The sequence below is a fragment of the Diceros bicornis genome, chromosome 34, assembly GCF_020826845.1.
Source record: "Diceros bicornis minor isolate mBicDic1 chromosome 34, mDicBic1.mat.cur, whole genome shotgun sequence".
Lineage (NCBI taxonomy): Eukaryota > Metazoa > Chordata > Mammalia > Perissodactyla > Rhinocerotidae > Diceros > Diceros bicornis.
In genome coordinates, this window is record NC_080773.1 from 13035425 (window position 1) to 13059222 (window position 23798).

Here is a 23798-nt window from a genome sequence, read left to right on the forward strand (position 1 = left end):
TGTCCCTGGTGGTCCCCTTAAGGACAAACTGCTTGACTGACCTCTGGTCCCTGCCAGCGATCAGCTTACCCCAAAAACACGCCGCTGAGAGTCACTGGCCCCACATTTCCCGGAGAGTCCCCCTCTATCATTAATCCTGGTTTGGCCTTTGTTTTTGACTCGGTTTACTAACTGGCCTCCACACACGTGGGAAAGCAATCTGCAGGCACAGTAAACGTCTCTGAGTTATTCTTTGACCCCCCCACCGGGGAAGCTGGGGAGATGTGAGCAGCCTGGCTGGATCCTTGGTTTCCCGCACAGCGTGGGGTTCACTGGGGGCTGCCGGGAACAGGCCACAGGGGACCCCCCACTGTCCCAGGGCATCCTCTGGCTCCCGGCCGCCTTTGACTGATGGCGATGTCTGGCTGAGGGCGGTGCGTCCTGGAAGGCCGAGCGGGCTGGCAGGCTAGGGCAGGCGGATCCTGACCCGCACGCTGGAGTGAGTCACGAGGGCGCCGTAGTGCCCCACCCAGGAACGCGTGTCCCTCCCGTACTGCTCGAAGGACACGTAGCGGATGCCCTTGCCGAAGTTGGTGAAGATGTGGGAGACCTGCAGGGGAGGAGAGCGAGAGGGTGAGATGCTCCCCCCACTGAGTAGAGACCAGGCCTGCTCTAGGCGCCGGGGAGACAGCAGTGAAGAAGCAGCAAAAAGAGCTCGCCCTGGTCAAGCTGACAGTCTAGCAGGGGACCAGGCACTGGAGGTGATGGGGAAGAGGCAGAGGGAATTCTGCGGGAGGGTGGCGTCGTAAAGTGAATAAGCAAAGGCCCCCCTGAGGTGACATCTGAGCAGAGACCTGAAGGAGGGGAGGGAACCATGGGGGAATCTGGAGGAAGACTGTTCCAGACAGAGGAACAGTCAGTGTAAAGGCCCTGAGGTGGCAGCGTGCCTGGAGCAGAGCATGGGGAGAAGTAGGAGACGGGGTCAGGGAGGAAACAGGCAGACCGTGGGGGGCCTTGTGGAACTTTGGCTTCAGGCTTTTTCATCTTTTGTAATTTTTTTATTGAGATAAAATTCACCTAACATAAAATGCACCATTTTAAACAGTACAATTTAGAGGTTTTTAGTATATTCACAACGTTATGCAACCATCACCACTATCTAATTCTGGAACATTTCCATCACCCCAGGAAAAAACGCTGAGTCCATTAGCCGTCACTTCTAATTCCTCCCTTCCTCTCGGCCCCTGGCAACCACTAATCTGTCTGCTTTCTGTGTCTCTGGCTTTGCTTATTCCGGACATTTCATATAAATGTGGTCACACCATATGGCCTTTTGTGCCCGGATTCCTTCATTTGGCACAAGGATCCTCCGTGGACCCGGACTTCCCTCCTTCCCATAGCTGCGTGATGGGACTTGGCTTTTACTCTGAGATGTAGCCATGGGAGGGTCACAAGCAGGGGAACGTGTGATCTGACTCACTTTTTATTGGGATCTTTCTGGATGCTGTGTCTGCATGATGGGGGGTGGGGGGAGGAGATGAGGAGTGGAAACAAGATCCCCAAAGGTTACTTTGATAACTGGGGTGTGGTGATCGTGACGGCTAATGCTCGGGAGCCAGCCTGGGCTTGTGTCAGGCCCTGCACACTGCAGTGTGACTTTGGGCCAGTCCCGTGCCTCAGTTTCCCCAACTCTAGAATGGGCACAGAGCAAGGACTTTGGTTCACTGCTGCATCCCAGCAGTGCCCAGTATACACTAGGTGCTCAATAAATGTATGTTGAACAACTAGGCTGTTGTGCTAATGAAATGAATCAGTAGGGACAACTCGGAACAGGGCCTGGGGTGTGATAAGGGCTGGGGATTGTCAGCGGTTATTATTACGGACATCCCGCGGCGAGGAGAGCTGAGAAGGGCCACAGAGCAGAGGGCGAGGCTGGGCGTGCCTCTGGGCAGCTCAGGGGCGGCCTGGAAGGCGGTCCGGACCCACCTGTCGGCAGCCTCTCTCCGTCCACTGAAGGACCGGGTTGGGCGAGGCCGAGAACTTGACCACTTCGTTTTCGTACACGTCCAGGAGGCGGACCCGGAGCCGGTAGACGCAGCCGCAGTTCTCTCGGGCGCCCCACCTGCCGGGGGCGGTGAGCCGTGATGCCCCCGCCACCCTCCCAGGGGCAGATGCCGGAGGCTTTGGGTCAGATGCGTGTGTGGGGGGCGGAGTATGGTGCTCTGGGGAGGAACCACAACCTGGGGGAGGAGGAGCCTGGGTGTTCCGGGGAGGAGCCTGAGGGAGTAGGAATCCGATGCTCTGGGGTGGCCACGGCTCTGGGGAGGAGCCAGAGTCCCAGGGAAGAAACCGGATTTTCTGTGGAGAAGGAAGAGCCCAAATGCTTTGGGGACAACCTGGGTGCTCTGGAGAGGAGGGGGCTTGTGTTAGGCCCGCAGGCTCTGAGGCCGGCCAGCGCCCCCATCCCCACTCTGCCCTCTCAGGAGCGTGCTCCCAGCCATTCTGAGGCCTTGGGCATCCACAGGCCCTTAGGGTCAGCGTTGAGTTGCCGACTATGGGGGTGGAGGGGGTGAGAGGGGCTGTTCTGTTTCAGACCAAGCCAAGCCAGGCAGTGGTCCCCAAGTCAGCAACCCTGGGGCCTGCTGGGAAGAGGGTGGGAGTGGGGGTTCTGGGCTCACCAAGGCTCCGCCCCTCCCTGGCTCTGCTCCTATGAGAGCATCGCTTCCCCTCTAGCAGCCTCACTACGAAGGGGGCACAGTGACAGTGGCCAGCCCCCCCTGGGGTTGATGGGGGCGTGAAAGGAACCCCGTCTGCAGAACCGCTGCCACCACCCTTGATGCCCCGGGGCAGGTCACCATTCTTCACTCACCAGTCGGCCACACAGATCTCGATCTGGGCGCTGTCCAGCAGCTCCTGCCACACCCCCTCCATCACCAAGTCTACAAGCTGCCTCTTGAAGCACCATCTGCGAAGGGGAGATGGCCGGGGGGTGGGGCAGACAGTCACAGCCCAGAAATCACCTCCTCCAAGAAGCCCCCCACAGCCCTGTCTAAAGCAGCCCCTCAGGGTTTGCTCTACCGGACACGATGCGTCAGGGGCTGGGCTCTCAGATCCCTTCCACCATTCTCCACCCTGCTCTGGCCTCCAGGAGGCTGACCTCTGTGCAAGCCTGCCCCTGATATTTGTGGGGACCGGGACATGAGTACCAATGGAGGCCTACAATGAGTGGGGAATTCTGGGGCCTCTTCAATTTCGGGGGCCCAGGTCTGAGGCCGTATTGCTTGTATCTCCCTTACCCTCCACTTCCTGTTGGGTCAGCAGTGGGAAGCTCCAGCAGGAGAAAGAAAGGAGAAAAGAGAGTAAAATCAGGGTATTTATCCTCCTGGCTCCCTCCGAAGGGAACTGTAGACTGCTGTGTCCCTTCACAGCTCCTCATGCCCTCTCCTCACGGCCTTCTCTGTCTTCTGTTCCAATAACTTACCCCTGTCAGATCTAGGGGTAGTAATGACCTTCCCCCACTGTTACTAGCCCGGGGGGTCCTGCAGTATCCCTTGTGGTCTGCCTACACCTTTGTAAACAGTCCTCCCCCCCTAATCTGAGTGTGCCATAATAATAGAAATACTGTGGTACTGGTGGAGGAAGTGATAAATTGACCGACAATTGGTCAATTTGGAGGAAGTGATAAATTGACCAACAGAGCAGAATGTTCGGGGACAGACCTAGGAATGTAGGGGAATTTCATAAATGATAGAGGCGGCCCCGCCATTCTGTGGGGAATGGATGGATTCTTTAGAAGATGCTGTTGGGAAAACTGGCTCAATATATGGAGAGGGGAAAACTGGATCCTTCCTAACACCACATTCAGCGGTGGATTAAATCTAAATGTGAAAGGTACAACTATGAGGGTACTAGAAGAGAGTATAAGAGAATATTGTTAGGATCTAAGGGTGGGAAAGGATTTTTTGAAGAAAATTTCAAAAATTCTAAAGCAAAAAAAAGAGAGAGATGAATTTGATCATATGAAAATAACAACAAAGAACACCACAGAAGCAGTTAATACAGATGGCGAGTGGGAGATTTCCACAATGTTTAGGATGGACAAGGGACTGACATCTAGAATATACAAGGAATTCCTGTATATCAACAAGAATAAGACATCAACCCTAATAGAAAATATAAACAGGCAATTTACAAAAGACGGAATCCAAAAAGCTAACAAGCATATGAAGAGATGTTTAATTATTAGGAAATCAAAACATGCAAATTAAAACAGCAATGAGATATCACTTCACCCCTAATATACTGGCAACTACTAGAAAGCTGGACAATGCCACATGAGAATGGTTGACCATGGTGGGAGAGGACAAGGAAAGTGGGTGTGGGGTATGAGGATAAAGAGAATCAACTGACCAATCAAACGGTTCTGATGGCTTCATAGTATTTATACAATCAGAAGCTCTGGAGCCAGATTACTGGGTTCAAATCCCAGCTCCACCATTTAGAAGATGTTGGTTACCCTCTGTGCCTCAGTTTCTTATTATAAAGTGGAGATAATAAGAGTCTCTATGTCACAGGGTTGTTGCCAGGATTAAAAGAGTTATATGTGGGCCGGCCCTGTGGCTTAGCGGTTAAGTGCTAGTGCTCCGCTGCTGGCGGCCCGGGGTTCGATCCCGGGCGCGCACCAACACACCGCTTCTCCGGCCATGCTGAGGCCGCGTCCCACATACAGCAACTAGAAGGATGTGCAGCTATGACATACAACTATCTACTGGGGCTTTGGGGAAAAAAATAAATAAATAAAATTATTTAAAAAAAAGAGTTATATGTAAAGCATCTGGCATAGAGTAAGTCCACTAAATGTTTGTTATGTTGTTGTTGTTATTTTACTGGTTATGTGTTTAATGTCTTCCCCCACCCTACACCTAAAATGCGAATGAGAAAAGAGCAGATTCCTGATCTTTCCGGATTTTCCTTGTATCTCTGGCATATAAAACAGTGCCTGGTACCGGGCAGGCCCTCAACAAATATTTGTTGATTGACTGCCTGAATAAATGAATGAGGGCGAAAGAGGGTGGAGGTGGGTGAGGGTGAGGAGGAGGACAGTGGGGTAGGGTCCCCCTCCCTCCTCGGGGCCTTTGCCCCACGGATCAAGGGCCACTCACTCGAAAGAAGTCACGAAGCAGGTCTGGGAAGGAGCCCCCGGCACCAGTGTCAGGTTTTTTTCCACGGCCCAGCCGTTCCCGCCGTGCTCCACCTCCCAGCCTCTGAAGCCCTCTGTGGGATACAACAGGCTTGAACACAAGGGATTCGCCTGCCAGCTCGCCCGCAGAGCCCGCCACCTCCCAATGAGCCCCGCCCAGCAGCTCCTCCCTCCCAGCTGACTGCATTCCTGGTTCCACCTCACGGCCACGTCACTCAGCCATACCCATCCACTCAGCTTCCCCTCGGCCCCACTCGGCTCCGCCCCGGGGCTCCTTCCACCATGGCCCCCTCCTCTACTATCACAGCCCCCTGGCCCCTCCTTCCTTGGCCCCGCCCACTGTCAGCCTATCCCCACGGCCTCTCAACGCGATCTTATATTTCTATGCAAGCTCCGCCCCCACCAGCACCCAATCGGCTTCCCCCCAGTTCTCCCCTGGCTCCTCCCTCTTTAGCCACGCCCACCGAGCCTACTGTCTCAGCATCGCGCCATTCCGGTCACGGCCCCGCCCCCTGGCTCCTCCTGCTCGGTGTCAACCGCATTTCGTCTCCCTCCGCTGCCCACAGCCCCTGGCTCCTCCTACCCAGTCCGTCTCTTTCCCAGCCGCTCCCTGGCCTCGCCCACTCAGTTTCCCAAGCGCATCTTTCCTCGACCACGCCCCCTGGCTCCCGGCCCCGGCCCCGCCCCTGGCGCCTTCACCATGGCCACGCCCCTCTATAGACTCCGCCCTCTGTCACGCCCCCTGGGTTAGGCCCGCCCCCGGCACCCACGCTCTCCGCAGGAGTTGAAGATGAGGTTGCGGCCGAGGGGCGCGCGCAGACAGTAGCGCGCCAGGGCGCAGAGCGGGAACTCCTCCTCTTCCTCGCCGTTGGGCGGGCAGCGCTGGGCCGCCGCGTAGAGTGCGCGGCCCTCGGCGCTGCGGTCGCGGGCCAGCTGCAGCAGCCACACGGTGGGCCCGTCCACCACGTCGCGCCAGGCGCGGCACACTGCGCGGCAGCGCGTCACCAGCGCGCGCGGCGGCACGTGGCTCAGCACCTGCACGAGCAGCTCCGGGGGCAGCGCGTCCAAGGCTATGGGCGGGTCCGCGGGCAGCCGCCGCCGCGAGGGCCGGGCGCCCATCTCCGGCCGCCGGAGTCCTGCAGGTCGAGAGGGGCGGCGGGTCAGGGCAGTCTGGCCTCCCACCACCTCTCCTCCCAGGACGCAAGCCCCCTGCGGCTTGACCGTGACTCCACCAGGTACATGGGCAACCGGGGGACTGCCACGGCCGCGAAAACCGGGCGCCAAGTTCCTGCCACCTGGCTCCGGAGGGCCATCGGTTTCTCCCCATCCTTCCCCATGGAGCAAGGAGCCCCTGGCCTGTCCACGACCCCACCGGGACTGCTAACCACGGCTTCCATCCCTGGCCAGCGCACTTGTGTCCGGCTAAGCACTTTATATATGACCATAAGCACACTGAAGACCCCTGAGAAAAACCCACCGGGGAGGAAACCATTGTCACCCTCATCACCCAACCTGTCCCAACTCCTCGGTCCTTTGGAACTCATCACCGGTCTTCAGCATAATCTATTCCTCAATCTCTTCACCTGGACATTCTTGTCCCTTTCTTGCTCTAACCAGAACCCAGCTCTCCTGTGGCCCTTCCAAGTGGGTAAATCTCCCTGCTCCTTGGTGCTGCTTCCAGACCATTCTCCCTCCATGCTTCCCAAGCTCCCCAGCTACGAACCTCCTCATCAGAGTAGATCGTGTACTACCCCACCTTGTGCATCATCTGCTGACCCACATCGCTGCTGCTCACTTCTCCGTGATGTTAGCTCCAGGCTCAGCGCCACTCAGGCTGCTCTGATCAACATTGTCTGTGGTTTCACATCCATTAGGTGATCCTTCCATCTGCCGCCCGGCTCTCTGTTCCCTGACCTGCTCTCCTCTCAGCCCCTCCCTCCCATGGTGGCACCTAGACCTTGTCTTAATAACCACAGCCTCTTCAGAACCCCAATCCCAGGCATCTCTCCACCCATCACCCCCCAGGGCCCTAGACCCCCACCATCCTTCCAACCCAGTGTGAGCTCCCATCCTTTGTCCCTACCTCGTTGTCAGGCCCCTCACCCCGTCGAGTCCTCATTTCTTCCTTACCCAGCTTAAATTCCTTGTTTTTTTCGCATACAACCTGGCCTCCTCTGGCTTCCTCCTACACATGATCCTGGTTAAATGCAGCCCTGCATCTACCCTGTGCCTGTCCCACACAATTTAAAGTGGCTGAAGAACAACACACAACTCCACCGGCTGGTCTCACTTCAAGGTTGTGAACTTGACCTTCAAGCGTACCCCTAATGCTGCCTGGCAATCAGATTACATTCCCCTTATGCGCTGGCTCTTCCTCTCTATGAATAACTATTTCACACCTTCTTCCCTGTCCCCTAACCCATCACACATCCTTCCACCTCTTCACTCTCCCCTTGCTTGTTATTTTGCAGAAAAAATACAGCGACAGAAGTGAACTTCCATAGGCCCCACCGCCCCGTCTCCCACCCGCCTGCCCTGCGCCCACACAGGCCTGCGCCTGCGCTTTCCCCCGTGACCGCCCCTGTGTCCGTCAACCCTGCGCTCCGGGCCTGCTCCCACCCTCCCAGTCCTGGTCTCACTCCAGGCTCTGGTCTCACAGTTGCCCCCTCTGCACTGGATCATTCCCGGCAGCCACACAGTGTCATCTCTCTCGTCTGAAAACAAACCCTCTCTTGACTGCACCTCCCCTCCCAGCTGTGGTCTCATTTCTTTTCTCCTCTTTATAGTAAAACTTCTCAAAAAAGTCGTCTACGCTCACTGCCTCCATATTTTCTACTCCTGTTCTCTCTTAAACCTTCTCCATTCAGGCTTTGCCCCGCTTCCCTACCCTGAAATGTCAACGTCACCAATGACCCCTGTGGTGCTGAGTCCATGGTCCCTGTTCAGGCCTCACCTCGCTGGAGTGTCAGCAGCACCTGGCACAGTGGGGTTGCTCCCTCTGCTCTTGGCTCTGCGCCACCACGCCCCTCTGGTTCCCTCCTGTCTGCTTGGTGGCTCCTAGTCAGTCTCCTTGGCTGTTCTTTCCTCCTCCCTCTGATCTCGCGATATCAGGGACTGGTCTTTGAACCTCCTCTATTCTCCACCAACACTCACTCCCTTGGGGATCTCATCCATTCTCATCACCTCTCACCTGGACCATCACTGTCTCCCTGCTTCTCTCCCCAACTGTCTGTTCCTCACAGGCAGCCAGGTCAGCTGTGCACACCTGAGTCAGGTCCCGTCCCTCCCTGCTCAGAACACTCCGGTGGCTCCATCTCACTCAGGGTAAAAGGCCAAGTCCTCACTGTGGCCCACAAGGTCTCACACGATCTGCCCCCATCACCTCCCTGCCCTCATCTGCCCCTCACTCACTCTGCCCTAGCCACACCAGCCTCCATACCTCAGGGCCTTTGCACAGGCTGTTTCCTCCACCTGGATCCAGAGGATTTCTTTGCTTACCCCCGTACTTCCTTCAAATCTTTGCTCAAATGTCAACCTCTCCATGAGACCTTCCCCGGCCACCTTATTTACAATTTCAGGGCCTCACGACCAGCCCACACTGTAACCATCACTAGGGCAGAACTGTTGTTTCTTTTGCATACTGAAAACTGCAGTGTCCACACGAGAGCCTGACATATAATAATTGTTCAGCAAAGAGATGTTAAGTGAATGAACAAAGCATCACACCAGAAACCCACTGCACAGATGAGGACTGAGGCATAGGGAGGCGAAATACTTTTATTTAACAAGAACTCGGCGATCAGGTCAAGATCTAGTGCAAAACTCATTTCATTTCCCCATCTGGCGGAACAGCCTCGTCCTGAAAGCTGCACGCCTGGATCCAGCCAGCCTGGGTTCAAGTCCCAGCTATGCCTCTTGCTAGTTATATGACCAAGGGCAAGTCACTAATCTCTTTGTGCCTCAGTTTCCCCTTCTGAAAACGAGGATGTTAACAGTACCTACTCCCTAGGGTTGTTGTGAGGATGAAACAAGTTAATATTTGTAAGGCACTTTTAAAAAAAACTGCTAGTGTCTCATACATAAAAGTGATATTAATTTAATCTTAAACACTAAATTATGTCAGTTGCCCTTATTATTACACATCATAAAAAAAATGACAAGCAACCCTCAAACTATGATATTTTCATCTGGTGACATTTATGGAGCCCTTATTAAGCCACTGCGCCGAGCATTTGAGATAGATCATCTCACCGAATCCCATTATCTCATTTTAATGGCCAAAACCATCCTTGGAGGTGGCCCCGGGTTAAGAGGCTTCAACGATCTATTGCTTGTTATGTTATCTAAAGCCAGTAAGTGCCCGATTCATGTCAGCTGTCATTATTTTTAAACAAATTGATTAAGGTCTCGTTAAGAAGAAAGCCTGTATCGGCAAGTGATCTGTGGAAATGGCAGAAAGCCTGACGCTGCAGAGCGTCGCCTCCATTGCAGAGTGACTGAGGTTGTGGAGACAGGGTTTCGAGACTAGAGTGTGCTTTGCCCCAGGTGGTTGTCAGTTGCATTAATAATTAGCTGCAATTTACAAGCAAGTCCACCAGCGTGCCTGGCATGGACGTGAAACTCACCAGAGTGTAGCCGGGTGGGCTCTCTTTAGGAATGTGCAAGCAGGGGTCCTCTGGAGCTGGGGGTGGTCCCCTCACACAACGGGGCAGCCAGACTTCACCAAGGAGTAAGGACCTTCAAGTGCTGTACCTTTATGAGCCCTGGGTATACAAAACGCTTGTTTAGGATGCTCCGCTGCGGGCCCCGAGGTGCCTCATAGTCACCACGTCCACACGGCTGAGTCCCAACTACTGGCTGGGTCGTATGGGACCCGTAACACACGGCAATTCCTGCTGCCAGGGTGTTTGGGAATGTGTGTGCGTTTGGGAGGAGGTTATTATTGGTGGTCACAGTGACTGGGGATGCTACTGGTATTCAGTTTCCAGGGACCCACGATGCTATGCAGACCGTATCTTCCCGAATGGCTATAACAACATAACCTACCTGACGTGCTCTGCCAGGACCATTAAGAAGTGAGGCCACACCCCTCCCCTTGACACAGGCAGGCCTCTGTGACTGCTTCCACTTTCAGAGCCCCGCAGAAGTGACAAAGCTACGGGATTCCCGAGGCTGGGAGGTAACAGAGGAGACAGCCTCTGCCTGGCAGTCTCGGAATGTGTGCCTTGGGAGCCCCGAGCCCAGTGGTGTGCTGCTCAGTGTTTAACAACTAGCTCTCTGGGGGAAAAGAAAAAGAGTCTGGGTTTGCAGCGTTTACTGATTTCTGTGGTGTAAATACACCCACCACGGCTGATTGCAAGTTACTGATGTGAAGTCCTTGAACTGTGGAGTTGGAAAGATTTGCCCACAATCTGCTCTCACCAGCCGGTGCAAGCCGGTCCTGCATACCACTGCCTGAGTCACCCCTTAAGGCTACCTGCCCTGAAGTCATCATTCTGGAGAGCCCAAATGGAGACAGAGGGGGAATGCCTGGGGAGCCCCAGCTGTTTGAGCCCCCCATCCCAGGTGCTAGACGTAGGACTGATTCAGCCTTCAGATGACCAGCCCCCGTCTGCCACTGTCTGAGGGCATCTGCGTGGGGGCCCCTAAGAGCTGCTTAGCTGAGCCCAGTCAACCCCCAGAGCCACAAAAAATAATAATAAAACAATAGTTATTGTTTTAAGTCACTAAGTTTTGAGTGGTCTGTTATTCAGCACTAGCTAAACATAACGACGCTCAGCGACCTGCATTTTGTGGGGCGGGTACCACCACAAAGGACTGTCCCACCCCGCATGCCAAAAGAGAAGAAACAACGGATGCCCGACTGTAGACGAAGACCCATCTGGGTTCAAATCCTGACTCTATCCATTTCCCATCTGTGTGATTTGGGGCGAAAAATATTTATCTCCTTTGAGCCTAGTAAATGTAATTCAGGAATAGCATTTTTTTTTTTTTTGGTTGGTTGGTTTTTAAATCATGCTGTTTTAAAGTACTGACTACCGGTTTTTGTTTTTTTTATATAATCAGAAATCTTTTTTACTTGTTGACTGTTCTATGGGACTAATTCTTTCTCTTTTTTCCTCCATTTTTTAAAATTGTGGTAAAATTCACGTAACAGAATTTACCATCTTAACCATTTGTAAGTGGACAGCTCAGTGGTATTAAATATATTTATAATGTTGTGCTACCATCACCACCATCCATCTCCAGAACCCTTTTCATCTCGTAAAACAATAATTCACCATTACCCCTTCCCTCCTGCCGCCATTCTACTTTCTGTCTCTATGACTTTGACTACTCTACGTAACTCATATGAGGAATCATACAGTATTTGTCTTTTTGTGACTGGCTTATTTCATTTAGTGTAACATCCATGGTGTAGTCCGTGTCAGAATTTCCTTCCTTTTTAAGGCTGAATAACATTCCACTGTATGGATATACCACATTTTGTTTATCCGCTCACCTGCTGATGGGCACAGGGAGCTTCCATGTTTTAGCTATTCTGACTATGGGTATTTTTAGTGGTATAATATCTTTATTTCATTTTATTTAAAAATCTGGAATCTTTTGCAGCCTGAGATTGTGATCAATGACTCGATGATTCATTTCCTGATGAATATATGTACTGAAGAACAACAGAACATTCTCTGCCAAGAGAATTTCAGGCAGCATTACAATTTCAAACCGGGCAGAGGTATACTCATTTAGAAAGCTTTTTTTTTCCTTCTGCTTCTCGATCTGAGAGCTGGCTACATGTGTGTGCTCATTTGTAAAAATTCATCAGGCTGTGCGGTTTGAGCACTTTCTAGAAAAGGTTTACTAAGAACGATAACAACAATAAAAACAAAGATGGTAGTCTATGGAAAGAAACAAAAAGATGTCCAAAAAGCTCTCCTAAAAGTCATCGAACAAAAGATATTACTATTTTTGTTTTTTGGTGAGGAAGATTGGCCCTGAGCTAACATCTGTGCCCATCTTCCTCCATTTTGTACGTGGGACACTGCCTCAGCACGGCTTGATGAGCAGTGTAGGTCCGTGCCTGGGATCCGAACCCACGAACCCTGGGCTGCTGAAGCGGAGTGCGAGAACTTACCCACTACACCACTGGGCCGGCCCCTGCTGAGCAGTTCTTAGCAGATCACATGCAGTGGCCCTCGGACAGTGGCAGACGGGGGCTGGCACTGAAGACTGATTCACTCCAAGTCTGTCACCTGGGACCGGGGAGACTCAAACAGCTGGGGGTTCCTCGGGCATTTCTCTATCTCCCCGTGGTCTCTCCAGCTGAGCGTACTTTTTCCAGAGTCTACACTCAAAAGATCAAATAATATAATTTCATTTTCAAGGCTCATGATCCATTAAACTGTCTTCATTTTATACAGTGTTGTTTTTATTAATTTTATTCATTAATTTTTGCTAATTTTATCTTTATTAATTTTAGCAATTTTATTTCAATTGATTTTGAAGTTATTTTTATCAATTTTATCAGCTAATAACAGATTAGAATAACTTATATGTAACCCTTATATATTTATAAATGTATGTTTTTACTTGCTGTGATATTTAGACATTTTTGTACTTGAAATGTCATTTCAGTAACTTTTTGTTTTATTTTATGAATTTGGAACAAACTACTACTTTTTTTTTAACTTTTTTGTTTGCTAAGGAAGACTCGCCCTGAGCTCACATCTGTTGCCAATCTTCCTCTTTTTCCTTGAGGAAGATCGTCCCTGAGCTAACATCTGTGCCAACCTTCCTCTATTTTGTATGCGGGATGCCACCACAGCATGGGTGATGAGTGGTGTAGGTCTGTGCCTGGGATCTGAACCTGCAAACCCGGGCCACAGAAGTGGAGCGTGTGAACTTAACCACTATGCCACTGATCCGGTGAACAAACTGTTACTATGAATAGTAGTATTTCAGTATCAGGCTAAAGAAATGTGGGTATTATTATTGTCTCCCCTTCTTAGGAGCCAGTATTTATTCACTGTAAAATTATTTCAACTTTTCTGTGTGCTTGAAAATTTTCATAATACAATCATGGGGGAAGAAAAGGCCCCACTGTCAAAGATTCAGTATCTGTAATGCCTCTTAGGACACTTCTGCTGAGGGCAGGGAGCATCCGAGGGTGTCCCGGACCCCGGGCTGCTACCCCCAGCAGGATAGGTCGTGGTCTGAGTTCTCCCTATGGCGGCACATGATCTGGGTTCAAATCCTGGTTCTGCCTCTTTCTGGGCAGGCCGTCTCTTAGAGGTATCGCTGACCTCTGAGCCTCAGTTTTCTTGTCTGCAATATGGGGATAACTCTTGCTCTACCTCAAAGTCGATGTGAGCAGTGAAGGAGAAATGTCCCTAAGCTATGCTCAGGACTCAAAGAATAAGATTCAACGGTAGGGGCCGGCCCTCTAGCCTAGTGGTTAAGTTTGGCACACTCTGCTTCAGTGGCCCGGGTTCTCGGGTTCCGATCCCAGGTGCTGACCTACAGCACTCGTCAGCCATGCTGTGGCGGCAACCCACATACAAAATGGAGGAATATTGGCACAGATGTTAGCTCAGGGACAATCTTCCTCAGGGAGAAAAAAAAAAAGACCAATAGTAATAAAACAACTAATAGGGTTTAGCTCTTAGGAGGAGGAATTGATCATCTGAAAGAATTAGGAACCTAAGATGAGGAGCCCTCTGTGGGTTCACCTTGGGGAGGGGGACAAAAGGAGGGAGGAGTGGGCACACGTGCACCTCACTGCCCCCTGTCAACCCGGCCAGCTGCCCACAGCACCCGTGTTGACCTTGAACCCCTAGAGGAGAATAAGTGAGCAAGCCACCACCAGTGCCAGAAACTATCTCGACACCGCCCCATGGGGAGATATTCACCAGGGTAAGCTGCGGGATCTCGGGGGTGGGATTCGGGGTGCATTTCTGCTATGCGTGCACGCGTGCGTCTTTCCATTTATAATCGCACATGAGCCCTGATTCCCAGAATGGGTACCTTTAAAAAAATTACCTTTATTGATGTATAATTTACATCCAGTAAAACGCACACATTTCGAGTGTACAATTTGGGTTTTAACACCTGTATACAACGTGTACCCATCACCACAACCAAGACGGAACTTTTCTATCACTGCAAAAGGTTTACCCCTTCCCAGTCGACCCCTACCTCCACCTCCAGGCAGCCACTAATCTGCTTTCTGCCACTCTAAATTCGAGTTTGCTTTTCTAGATTTCCTAATCAACGGAGTCTTACAGTCTGCCACTTATGAACTTACTACCTCACAGCTCCACGTTGCGAAATAGGAGTTTGGCCCTTTAAATCTTTTTCCTCCGCCCGCTATGGTAAGTTTTTCCAGTAGGGGGAGCCAGAGAGTCGTTGCGGGAGGACGGGGTTTTGCTTCCAGCTTCCAGACTGGCTTCCCCGGGGCGGACAGCCTCTCCGGGCCGGCTCCTGCAGGGTGCACGCTTCTCCAGCGTCTGGCGGTCAGCAGCACCCTGCGGCCAGCAACATCCCCTGGCGCCCACCTCAGGTGGCTTCCTAGCAGGGCGCCCTTAGTGAGCCACTGCCGCGGCCAAGCATTCTCCAAGGAGATCAGGGTCTCTGGGGCTGTCATCTTTCTAGAGCTCTCTATCTTGGATCTTAGGGGTGGTGGCTGCTCCTTATATCTCTTTCTATGTTCTTTAGCGTTCTCTTTATTTCTTAGTAGCTTATCCCTCTTGCTGTAACTCCATGCTATAATGAATAATTCTGTATATTAAACATTCTCCCTTCAAATGACTGTGTGGCTTCAGCCTCCTGACTGGACCTGACTGATACCAATAGTATGTGCTCCCTGTGTCTTCTTTCCTTGCAGCATAACGTCTGCCTGATTCATCCACATTGTTGCAGGTATCAGTCAGGAGTCATTCCTTTTTACCGCTAAGTAGGATTCCATTGAACAGGTAAACCACAGTCTGTTTATACACTCACCACGATGGACACTTGGGTTGTTCCAGGTCAGGGCTAGTAAAATAAAGCCACTATAAATATTCCTGCACGGGCGTTTATGTGGACATATGTTTTCATTTCTCATGATTAAATACCCGGGAGTGGGACTCTTGGATCCTATGGTAAGTGTATACTTCACTGAACAAGAAAATACCCAGTGGTTTTCCAGCCTGATCGTGCCATTTGCTTTCCCATCAACAATGTAAGAGATCTGTGGTTGCCAGCACCTGGCATTGTCAATCTTTTTCATTTTAGACAGAATGGCTTCCTTTTCATGCCTTTGGGAGATTTTCCTCTACCTGACAGTCTCCCTTATTAATTTTAACTGTTTGCTCTTGAACTGTAGTGTCTGGGTTGTTTCTAACCTGCAACGAATGGTTACATAAAAATCATCAGTAAGACAAGATTAAAATTCTTTGCTCTTTGAAATTATTTGCGGGGCTGGCCCTATGGCCTAGTAGTTAACTTCGGCATGCTCCGCTTTGTCGGCCTGGGTTCGGTTCCCAGGCACGGACATATGCCACTTGTCGGTGGCTATGCTGTGGGGCAATCCACATACAAAATAGAGGAAGATGGGCACAGATGCTAGCTCAGGGCTAATCTTCCTCAGCAAAAAGAGAAAGATTGGCAACAAGTGTTAGCTCAGGGCCAATCTTCCTCAGCAAAAGAATTAAAACATAAAAGAAATTGTACGAAGTGTCTGGGAAGTGCCAGGCTGCTGGTGTTGCTGAGTGTAGCCCAACCCATTCTGGCATCTGGGAGTGAGCTCCTAGCAAAGGCTGGTTTCCTCCGTGCTAACACTAACAAGGGCTGCCCCCAAACAGAGTTCTCAGTCACCTCTTCAACCGGACAAAGAGGCCAGTGGGAAAGCAGGACTGTGTGTATAACAGCCCCAAATCTCATACCAGTTACTTAAAAAAAGTTACCCAGCCCCTTGTTTGTCTGCAAGTGTGACTGGACGAGCGAGGACCACCAGACGCTTGAAGAAAACTAGCAGCCTAAAAGAGAAGCACTAAGGTAAACAGGCAGAGCTAGAGCAAAGTGACCCTAGAGGACAGAGGGACAACTCAGAGGGCCCAAAGAACGTCAAGGAAAAGAAAAACCCTAATAGCTACGCTCAGGGCCGGTGTCAGACTTCACCGGCGTGAGACCCGTGCAGTCGCACGTGGTCCCACACTTAGAAGGGGTCCATGCTTGTTTTTTTTTTTTTGCTGAGGAAGATTGGCCCTGAGCTAACATCCGTGCCCATCTTCCTCTACTTTATATGTGGGACGCCTGCCACAGCATGGCTTGATAAGTGGTACAGAGGTCCTCGCCTGAGATCTGAACCTGTGAACCCCAGGCCGCCGAAATGGAGTGTGCGAATTTAACCACTATGCCACCAGGCCAGCCCCTCCATGCTTGTTTTAATGCTCTGTGGTTGCCAACTTGAAATTCTTAATAATTTTTGAATAAGGAGCCCACGTTTTCATTTTGCATTAGGCCTAGCAAATTACGTAGCTGGTCCTGGGTACACTTAGATTTGAGAAGATATTCAAGACAAGACAAGGAGGGGATACTATGTAAGGAAGAATGTCTTCAACAAGAAAAAAAATTCCAAGAAATAGATTGGATAAGTTAGAAACAGGAAAATGCTTCTCTCAAAAGGAAAAAATTAAAGCAATGAGAAACTTCAGGAAAAACAAAAAGCTGTTTAAGAAAGTCATGGTCCAAACATGATATACACTAAACTGTACCCATGTTATGTCCACTTGACAAAGTACAAGAAAAAGGAATCCATTTGACCTGAAGGCTAGGGGCATTCTCTGTATAGGAGCCCTATTCATTGGTTTTCATGGGAAAAAGATTGTCTTTTTTTTTTTTTGAGACATAATTGACATGTAACATTGTATAAATTTAAGGTGTATAATGTGTTGATTTGATACTTATATATTGCAATAATGATTACAACTGTAGCATTAGCTAACAGCACTGTAAAAATTAATACAGAAAACCTCAACTAAAATTGGAGTCTGGAAGGCCTAGAGAGGGAGCTCTCCTGATCAATTACCCCAAACAGGAAGAGATGTGCCTTGTATCTCCAACAGGGTCTCTATCTTACTACCCTGGCAGGAAGAAGGAAGATTTTCTTCTTGCCCAGCAACAAGCCCAGCCAATGGAAAATGCCACAGCTCAGCCAATGAGAAGCCGTTGTCACTCTGAACTCTTATTTTCCTCCAATGAACTTTCATTTTCCTTTTGCTAATGACTTCTTTGCCCCACCCTCCTTTCTATAAAAATCTTCCATTTTGTGTAACTCCTCTGAGTATCTCTCTGCTTGTGGGATGAGATGATGCCAGATTCATATATCATTTAATAAAGCCAATTAGATCTCCAAATTTACTCAGTTGAATTTTGTTTTTAACACCTCTAGCTCGTCAGATAATTATCATTTCTTTTTTGTGGTGAGAACATTTAAGATCTGATCTCTTAGAATAAAGATTGTCTTTTTAACAAATAGTGCTGGGAAATCTACATGCTAAAAGGTGAATTTAGGCCTTTACCTGGCACCATTCACAAATATCAACTCAAAATGAATCACAGACCTAAACGTAAGCGTTAAAGCTATAAAAATTTTAGAAGAAAACAGCAGAAAATCTCATGATCTTGGGTTAGGCAAAGATTTCTTACATACAACACTACAAGTATGATTCCTAAAAGAAATGAATGGATTAATTAAACATCATCAAAATTTAAAACTTTTGCACTTCAAAAGACATCACTAAGAAAATGAAAAGACAAGCTACAGATTGGCATAAAATATTCACAAATCATATATCTGATAAAGGATTTGTATCCCGAATATATAAAGAACATTTAACATTCAATAATAAGACAAACCAATTTAAAAAAATAGACAAAAGATTTGAATAGCTATTTCACCAAAAAAGATATACAAGTGACTAATAAGCACATGAAAAGATGCTCAACATCATTAGTCATTAAGGAAGTGCAAATTAAGATCACACTGAGACACCACTTCATGCCTCCTAGAATGGCTATTGTTTAAAGATTGGCGAGGACCTAGAGAAACTGGAAACTTCACGTCGCTGTAGGAAATGTAAAATGGTACAGCCACTTTGGAAAACAGTTAGGCAATTTCCTTAAAAGTCGAACATTAAAAAAAAACTTACACATAAACTTACCATGAAACCCAGCAATTCTACTACTAGACTATCTACCTAAGAGAAATGAAAATATACGGCCACATAAAGACTTGATTGCACTGTTCATAGCAGCATTATATATTTGGAAAAACCCAAATGTCCATCAACTGGTGAATGCATAAACAAAATGTGGTATATCCACATGAGGGAATACTGCTCAGCAATAAAAGGAATGAAGTCCTGGTACATGCTACATTGCGAATAAACCCCCAAACAGTATGCTAAGTGAAAGAGGCCAGACACAAAGGACCTCGTATTGTATGATGTATTTATATGAAACATCCTGAAAAGACATATCTAAAGATATAGAAAGATTAGTAGTTGCCTGGGGTGTGCATGGGAACAGAGAGTGACCACAAATAGGCACAAGGGATATTTTGGAGGTGACAGAAGTGCTCTAAAACTGTAGTGATGCTGCACAACTCTGTAAATTCCCTAAAAATCACTGAATGGTACACTTAAAAGTGCTGAATTTCATATGTAAATTACAGCTTTATTGCTTGCTATCAAAAAAAAAAGCACAGACTTGACAGGTAGAGCAGGTAAGACTTAAGCGTGTTCCTTACGGCAACAGAATAGACTGTAGACGTTATCAACCCTGACAGCGTGAAAGTACATGCACAACTGACAGAAGACAGGAAAGGAAAGGTGGGGGAGGGGAAGCCAAGATGCTCTGCTCACCTACTTCATTTCATGGGAATCAAAAGCTGCCAGAAGAAAAAACAGAAGTGAAGCATAAAATTTAAACTTACAAAGGTAAATAAGAAATAAACACCAAACAGTACAATTATTAAAAATTGCTGGATGAGGCCAGCCCGGTGGCGTAGTGGTTAAGTTCGAGGGCTCTGCTTCAGTGGCCCGGGGTTCGCAGGTTTGGATCCCGGGTGCGCACCTACACACCACTCATCAAGCCATGCTGTGGTGGCGTCCCATATGCAAAGTGGAGGGAGATTGGCATAGATGTTAGCTCAGGGCCTATCTTCCTCACCAAAAAAAAAAAAAGAAAGAAAATACATTGCTGGAGTGCTGAAGCAGCAGAATACACAGGGGGCTAAATACCATCGTTCATAGCAGACAGTGATAGATGATTCTGGATTTCTCTCTCTACTTCTCTGTCATTTCATTGTCATCACCCTCTCAGTTACCCAACTGCCCTCTGGGCCACAGCGTGGGAGAAGTGGAGGGGAAGCTACTTCAGCTTTTGGCATATTCTAATTTAAACGTAATGAACATCATGTGTAATAAAGAATATGCTTTTTGGGCCGGCCCCGTGGCTTAGCAGTTAAGAGCGTGCGCTTCGCTACTGGCAGCCTGGGTTGGGATCCCGGGCGTGCACCGACGCACCGTTTCTCTGGCCATGCTGAGGCCACGTCCCACATTCAGCAACTAGAAGGATGTGCAACTACAACATACAACTATCTACTGGGGCTTTGGGGAAAAAAAATAAAATAAAAAAATAAAGAATATGCTTTTTTTTTTAAATAAACCAACCAACCAGTGCAATGTCACCATAATTTACTTAAAACACTGTCAATAAGAACTCACATACACTCCTGGTGGCAGGACAAGTTGGTATAACCACTTTGGAAACTAGTTGGGCATTTTTTACCAAAGTTGAAAACATGCCTGACCCAGCAAATTGACCCCAGGAAACACATTCTAGAATATTCCTGACAGCATTGTTCCTAACAGCTCCAGCCTGGAAATGACCCAGATGCGCATCCACTGTAGGATGTATAAATAAATGTAGTAATAGAATGAAATATTACCTAGCAATAAAAAGGAGTTAACTACAAGTGCCCACGACAGCATGAATGAACCTCGAGAGCATAATTTTGGGTGAAAGATGCCAGGCACAACAAGTCACCTGGAGTGTGATTCCAGGACAACCGGACAGCCTGGGGTGCTGGGGCAATCCTGGCTACACCTATGGTCCTGGGGTAGTTAGGGTAATTATCAACAGTGACTTCTATTACTTCCAAAATTTTCTGATTTGGATGATGCATTATTAAACCATCACGTCAATGGTTCTACTCTTAGCAAGTTCACACACAGGCTAAACTAATCAATGTTATTTACAGATGCACACATAGGTACTAAAACCGTATAAAGAAAAGCAGAGGGCCGGCCCCGTGGCTTAGCGGTTAAGTGCGCGTGCTCCGCTGCTGGCGGCCGGGGTTCGGATCCCGGGCGCGAACCACGCACCGCTTCTCCAGCCATGCTGAGGCCGCGTCCCACATACAGCAACTAGAAGGATGTGCAGCTATGACATACAACTATCTACTGGGGCTTTGGGGGGAAAAAGAAAAAAAGGAGGAGGATTGGCAATAGATGTTAGCTCAGAGCCGGTCTTCCTCAGCAAAAAGAGGAGAATTAGCATGGATGTTAGCTCAGGGCTGATCTTACTCACAAAAAAAAAAAAAAAAGAAAAGCAGAGTAGGGACATGAATATCATGAAAGTCAGGACGGTGGCTCCCTCTGGGGGAGGGAGAGTTTTAACCAGACAGAGCACACAGGGAAGCATCTGGGGGCTGGCAACGTTCTCGTTGTTGACCTGGGTGCTGATTACATGGGTAAATGTATAATTATTTCTTAACTGTTTACATATTTTTCTGTATGGATCTTATATTTCACAATTAAAAAAAAATTAATGCTATCAATAAACACCACGATTACTTAAGCCAAAGAAGAAAAGAGTCTAATTGCATCTTGGTGCAAATAATTCACATTTCTGGAGTGCTTTCATTGTGCTGGGCACTCTGGGAAAGTCTTCCCGTGCATTGTCTCACTCCCAGGAGGCAGCACCCATATTTCTGGGCGAGAGGGCATCACAGGGCTAGCGAGGGACACTGGTTTGGGGAATTAATGGTGACAGCCCAAAGCCCTAACTCGAACTTTTTCATAATCTTGGGCAAAAAGTCTTTCTTTCTAAGTGTGAGATGTCCCCTCTGGAAAATGGGAGATGTCAGGTCCACTTCTCTTCTCTATAATCCCCAAATCCACAAGCTCTGAAAACCGAAAGTCCTTGCCAGACCCATGTGGTGGCAGAGCTGACTGGAGCTGGTGTGAGGTTTTGTTTATCCCCCTGGGTATGAACAGGCATTTCACTGAAGAAATATTAATATGTTCAGTACCGATGCTCCCCAGCCACCACTGGGGGTCTCGTCATGTACAGAATGGGTTCCACTGGACTTGCCTAATATTCAAAAAGGCTGGATTCCCAAATGCATCCAGCCCCAAGAGTTTTGGATAAGACACTGTGGACCTCTAACTCCCACCTCTCATGGTGGTGGGAAACTTAAGAGATGAAGGCCTGGCCCTCAACAAACGCTAGCTGTCACTGCGACTGTTGTTACTATGATTAGCGGTTAATGTCAGCTATTTTGATGAACACTTAAATACTTCCACATGCATCTTCTAAGGAGGAATAAGGGCCTCTATAGGTGTACATTACCACTTTTTTTTTTAAATAATTTTATTTATTTATTTATTTTCCCCCTCAAAGCCCCAGTAGATAGTTGTATGTCATAGCTGCACGTCCTTCTAGTTGCTGTATGTGGGACGCGGCCTCAGCATGGCCGGAGAAGCAGTGAGTCGGTGAGCGCTCGGGATCCGAACCCGGGCCGCCAGCAGCGGAGTGTGCGCACTTAACCGCCAAGCCATGGGGCCTACATTACCTCTTAACACCACTAAGAGAAATCCATTCTGCCATCTCATACCCAGCCCGTGAACAATTTTCCCCATTGTCCCAAGAAAGTCTTTGGTAGCTGTTTCTTCCTGATGAGGTCGGGGGCTCACACACTCCTGTAGGGGGTCATGTTTCCCTAATCTCTTTTTTTGTTTTTCCCTCCCCGAAGCCCCAGCACAGAGTTGTATATTCTAGTTGTAGGTCCTTCTAGTTTTTCTGTATGAGCCGCCGCCACACATGGCTGCTGACAGAGGAGCAGTGTGGTTCCTCGACTGGGAACTGAACCCAGGCAGCCAAAGGGGAGCCCGCCAAACATTAACCATTAGGCCATCAGGCCTGGCCCTCCCTAATCTCTTTTAATCTGAAACACTGCCCTTGTCTTTTCCACATCCTTAAGGAGATTATATTACTTTTATCATAGAAAAAAAATAAGGCACTCTCATTTCTATTTGATTTGTGAACCATATGTGTAACTTGATTGGATAAAAAAATAACCAGTATTTAAATAAGTAACCAGTAGAGAAGCTAAAAGGAATGTGATTGTGTAGGGAGGAGGGAGACTGTGGAGATGAAGAAAGCTGTCTCCGTCTATTTTTAGCAAGGGATTAATAGACATTGTGTAAAAGTTGATCGACTAATAAGAATCCAAGAATTTGCTTTAAATATTTGGAAGTAACTATCAGAGAAATAAAAAGCAGAAAAGGTTTAAAACGAGGCACCACAGATCACAAATTACTTGGGCTGTTTCTGACAAGTAATTTAATTACAAAACATTTTAACTGGCTGCGGGGCCAGAGCTGTTGTTTAAAGGACTGTTATTTTTCATGCAAACTTTGTCCTATCTGTCTTTTGTTCTTGTGTGTTACAGAGACATTGTTAAAAGTTATTTAAAAGTTCGTAATAGTGCAGTCTTTCAAAATAGGGAGAAAACAGATGCTGTCTAAAGTTGAAGGAACAAGATAGGGAGCGTTAAAAAATATTACTGGACACTGCAAAAGTTTACTTGGAACAAACTGGGAGGAGCTGCCGCAGCTAAAAACACACTGTGCCCAAGTCGCTAAATCGAGAACCGGCGCTGGAAGACTGCTGAGGGACAGATTTTGGGAGGGGGCTGCAGGCAGCAGAAACAAAAGCAGAACTGGCGGAAAGTGGCCGGGCCCTTCAGCGGCCGCCGTGGACACGTGTCGGTCGGTCTGCTTGGAGGGACTGATTTAATGGTGGCCTCACGGATCAGCAGCGGGTGGAGAGGCGTGGACGTTAGGGGGCAGGTTTTAAAAGCAAAGCCCTCCACTGGGATCTGGGGCTAACTCTGGACTTGGAGGGGCAGAGGATGGCACGGGCAGCCCGGGACGGGAGGCCCGGGAAGGGCTGCGGGGTACAGGGCTCCGGGACCCGCCCCTCCGGGCAGGGCCTGGAGCAGAAATCCTTCCCGGGAACCCCCAGCTGCGAGTGGGGACGGGACACGGGTCCCGATCTGAGTCCCTACCTGTCCCGGCGCTCACCTGGCGGCCCGCTTGGAGGCGGCGGCGGGCAAAGATCCCCTTCCCCACCGCGCTCTGGGAGGCAGCCGGGGGGCTCCCCGGGATCGGCGCCGCCCAGGGAGCCCCGGACCCGCGGTCCTCTCCGTGCTGGCTGACGCCGGGCTCTGGGATCCTGCGGGCGGCGGGGGAGCCGGCCCTCCTCCGGGCGGGCGGGACCCGGGGGGGCTGCG

The 23798-nt window shown here is 49.2% G+C and overlaps 1 protein-coding gene across 3 annotated transcripts; it reads right to left on the reverse strand.

The window, feature by feature from the left end:
• Positions 1–44: 44 nt before the first annotated feature.
• FBXO17 (F-box protein 17) lies at positions 45–23798 on the reverse strand. Of its 3 annotated transcripts, XM_058529280.1 has the most exons (8): positions 23590–23798; positions 12312–12521; positions 9805–9942; positions 5950–6315; positions 5142–5253; positions 2849–2944; positions 1966–2101; positions 45–589 (listed from the first exon to the last, which is right to left on the reverse strand). In XM_058529280.1, the coding sequence occupies exons 4-8, from the start codon at positions 6296–6298 to the stop codon at positions 446–448; spliced, it is 837 nt and encodes a 278-aa protein (XP_058385263.1). In that variant the 5' UTR covers positions 6299–6315; positions 9805–9942; positions 12312–12521; positions 23590–23798; the 3' UTR covers positions 45–445. The 3 variants fall into 3 exon arrangements, with proteins under 3 accessions (XP_058385263.1, XP_058385262.1, XP_058385264.1); XM_058529279.1 differs by lacking the exon at positions 12312–12521; XM_058529281.1 differs by lacking the exon at positions 12312–12521 and having other exon boundaries at positions 23574–23798.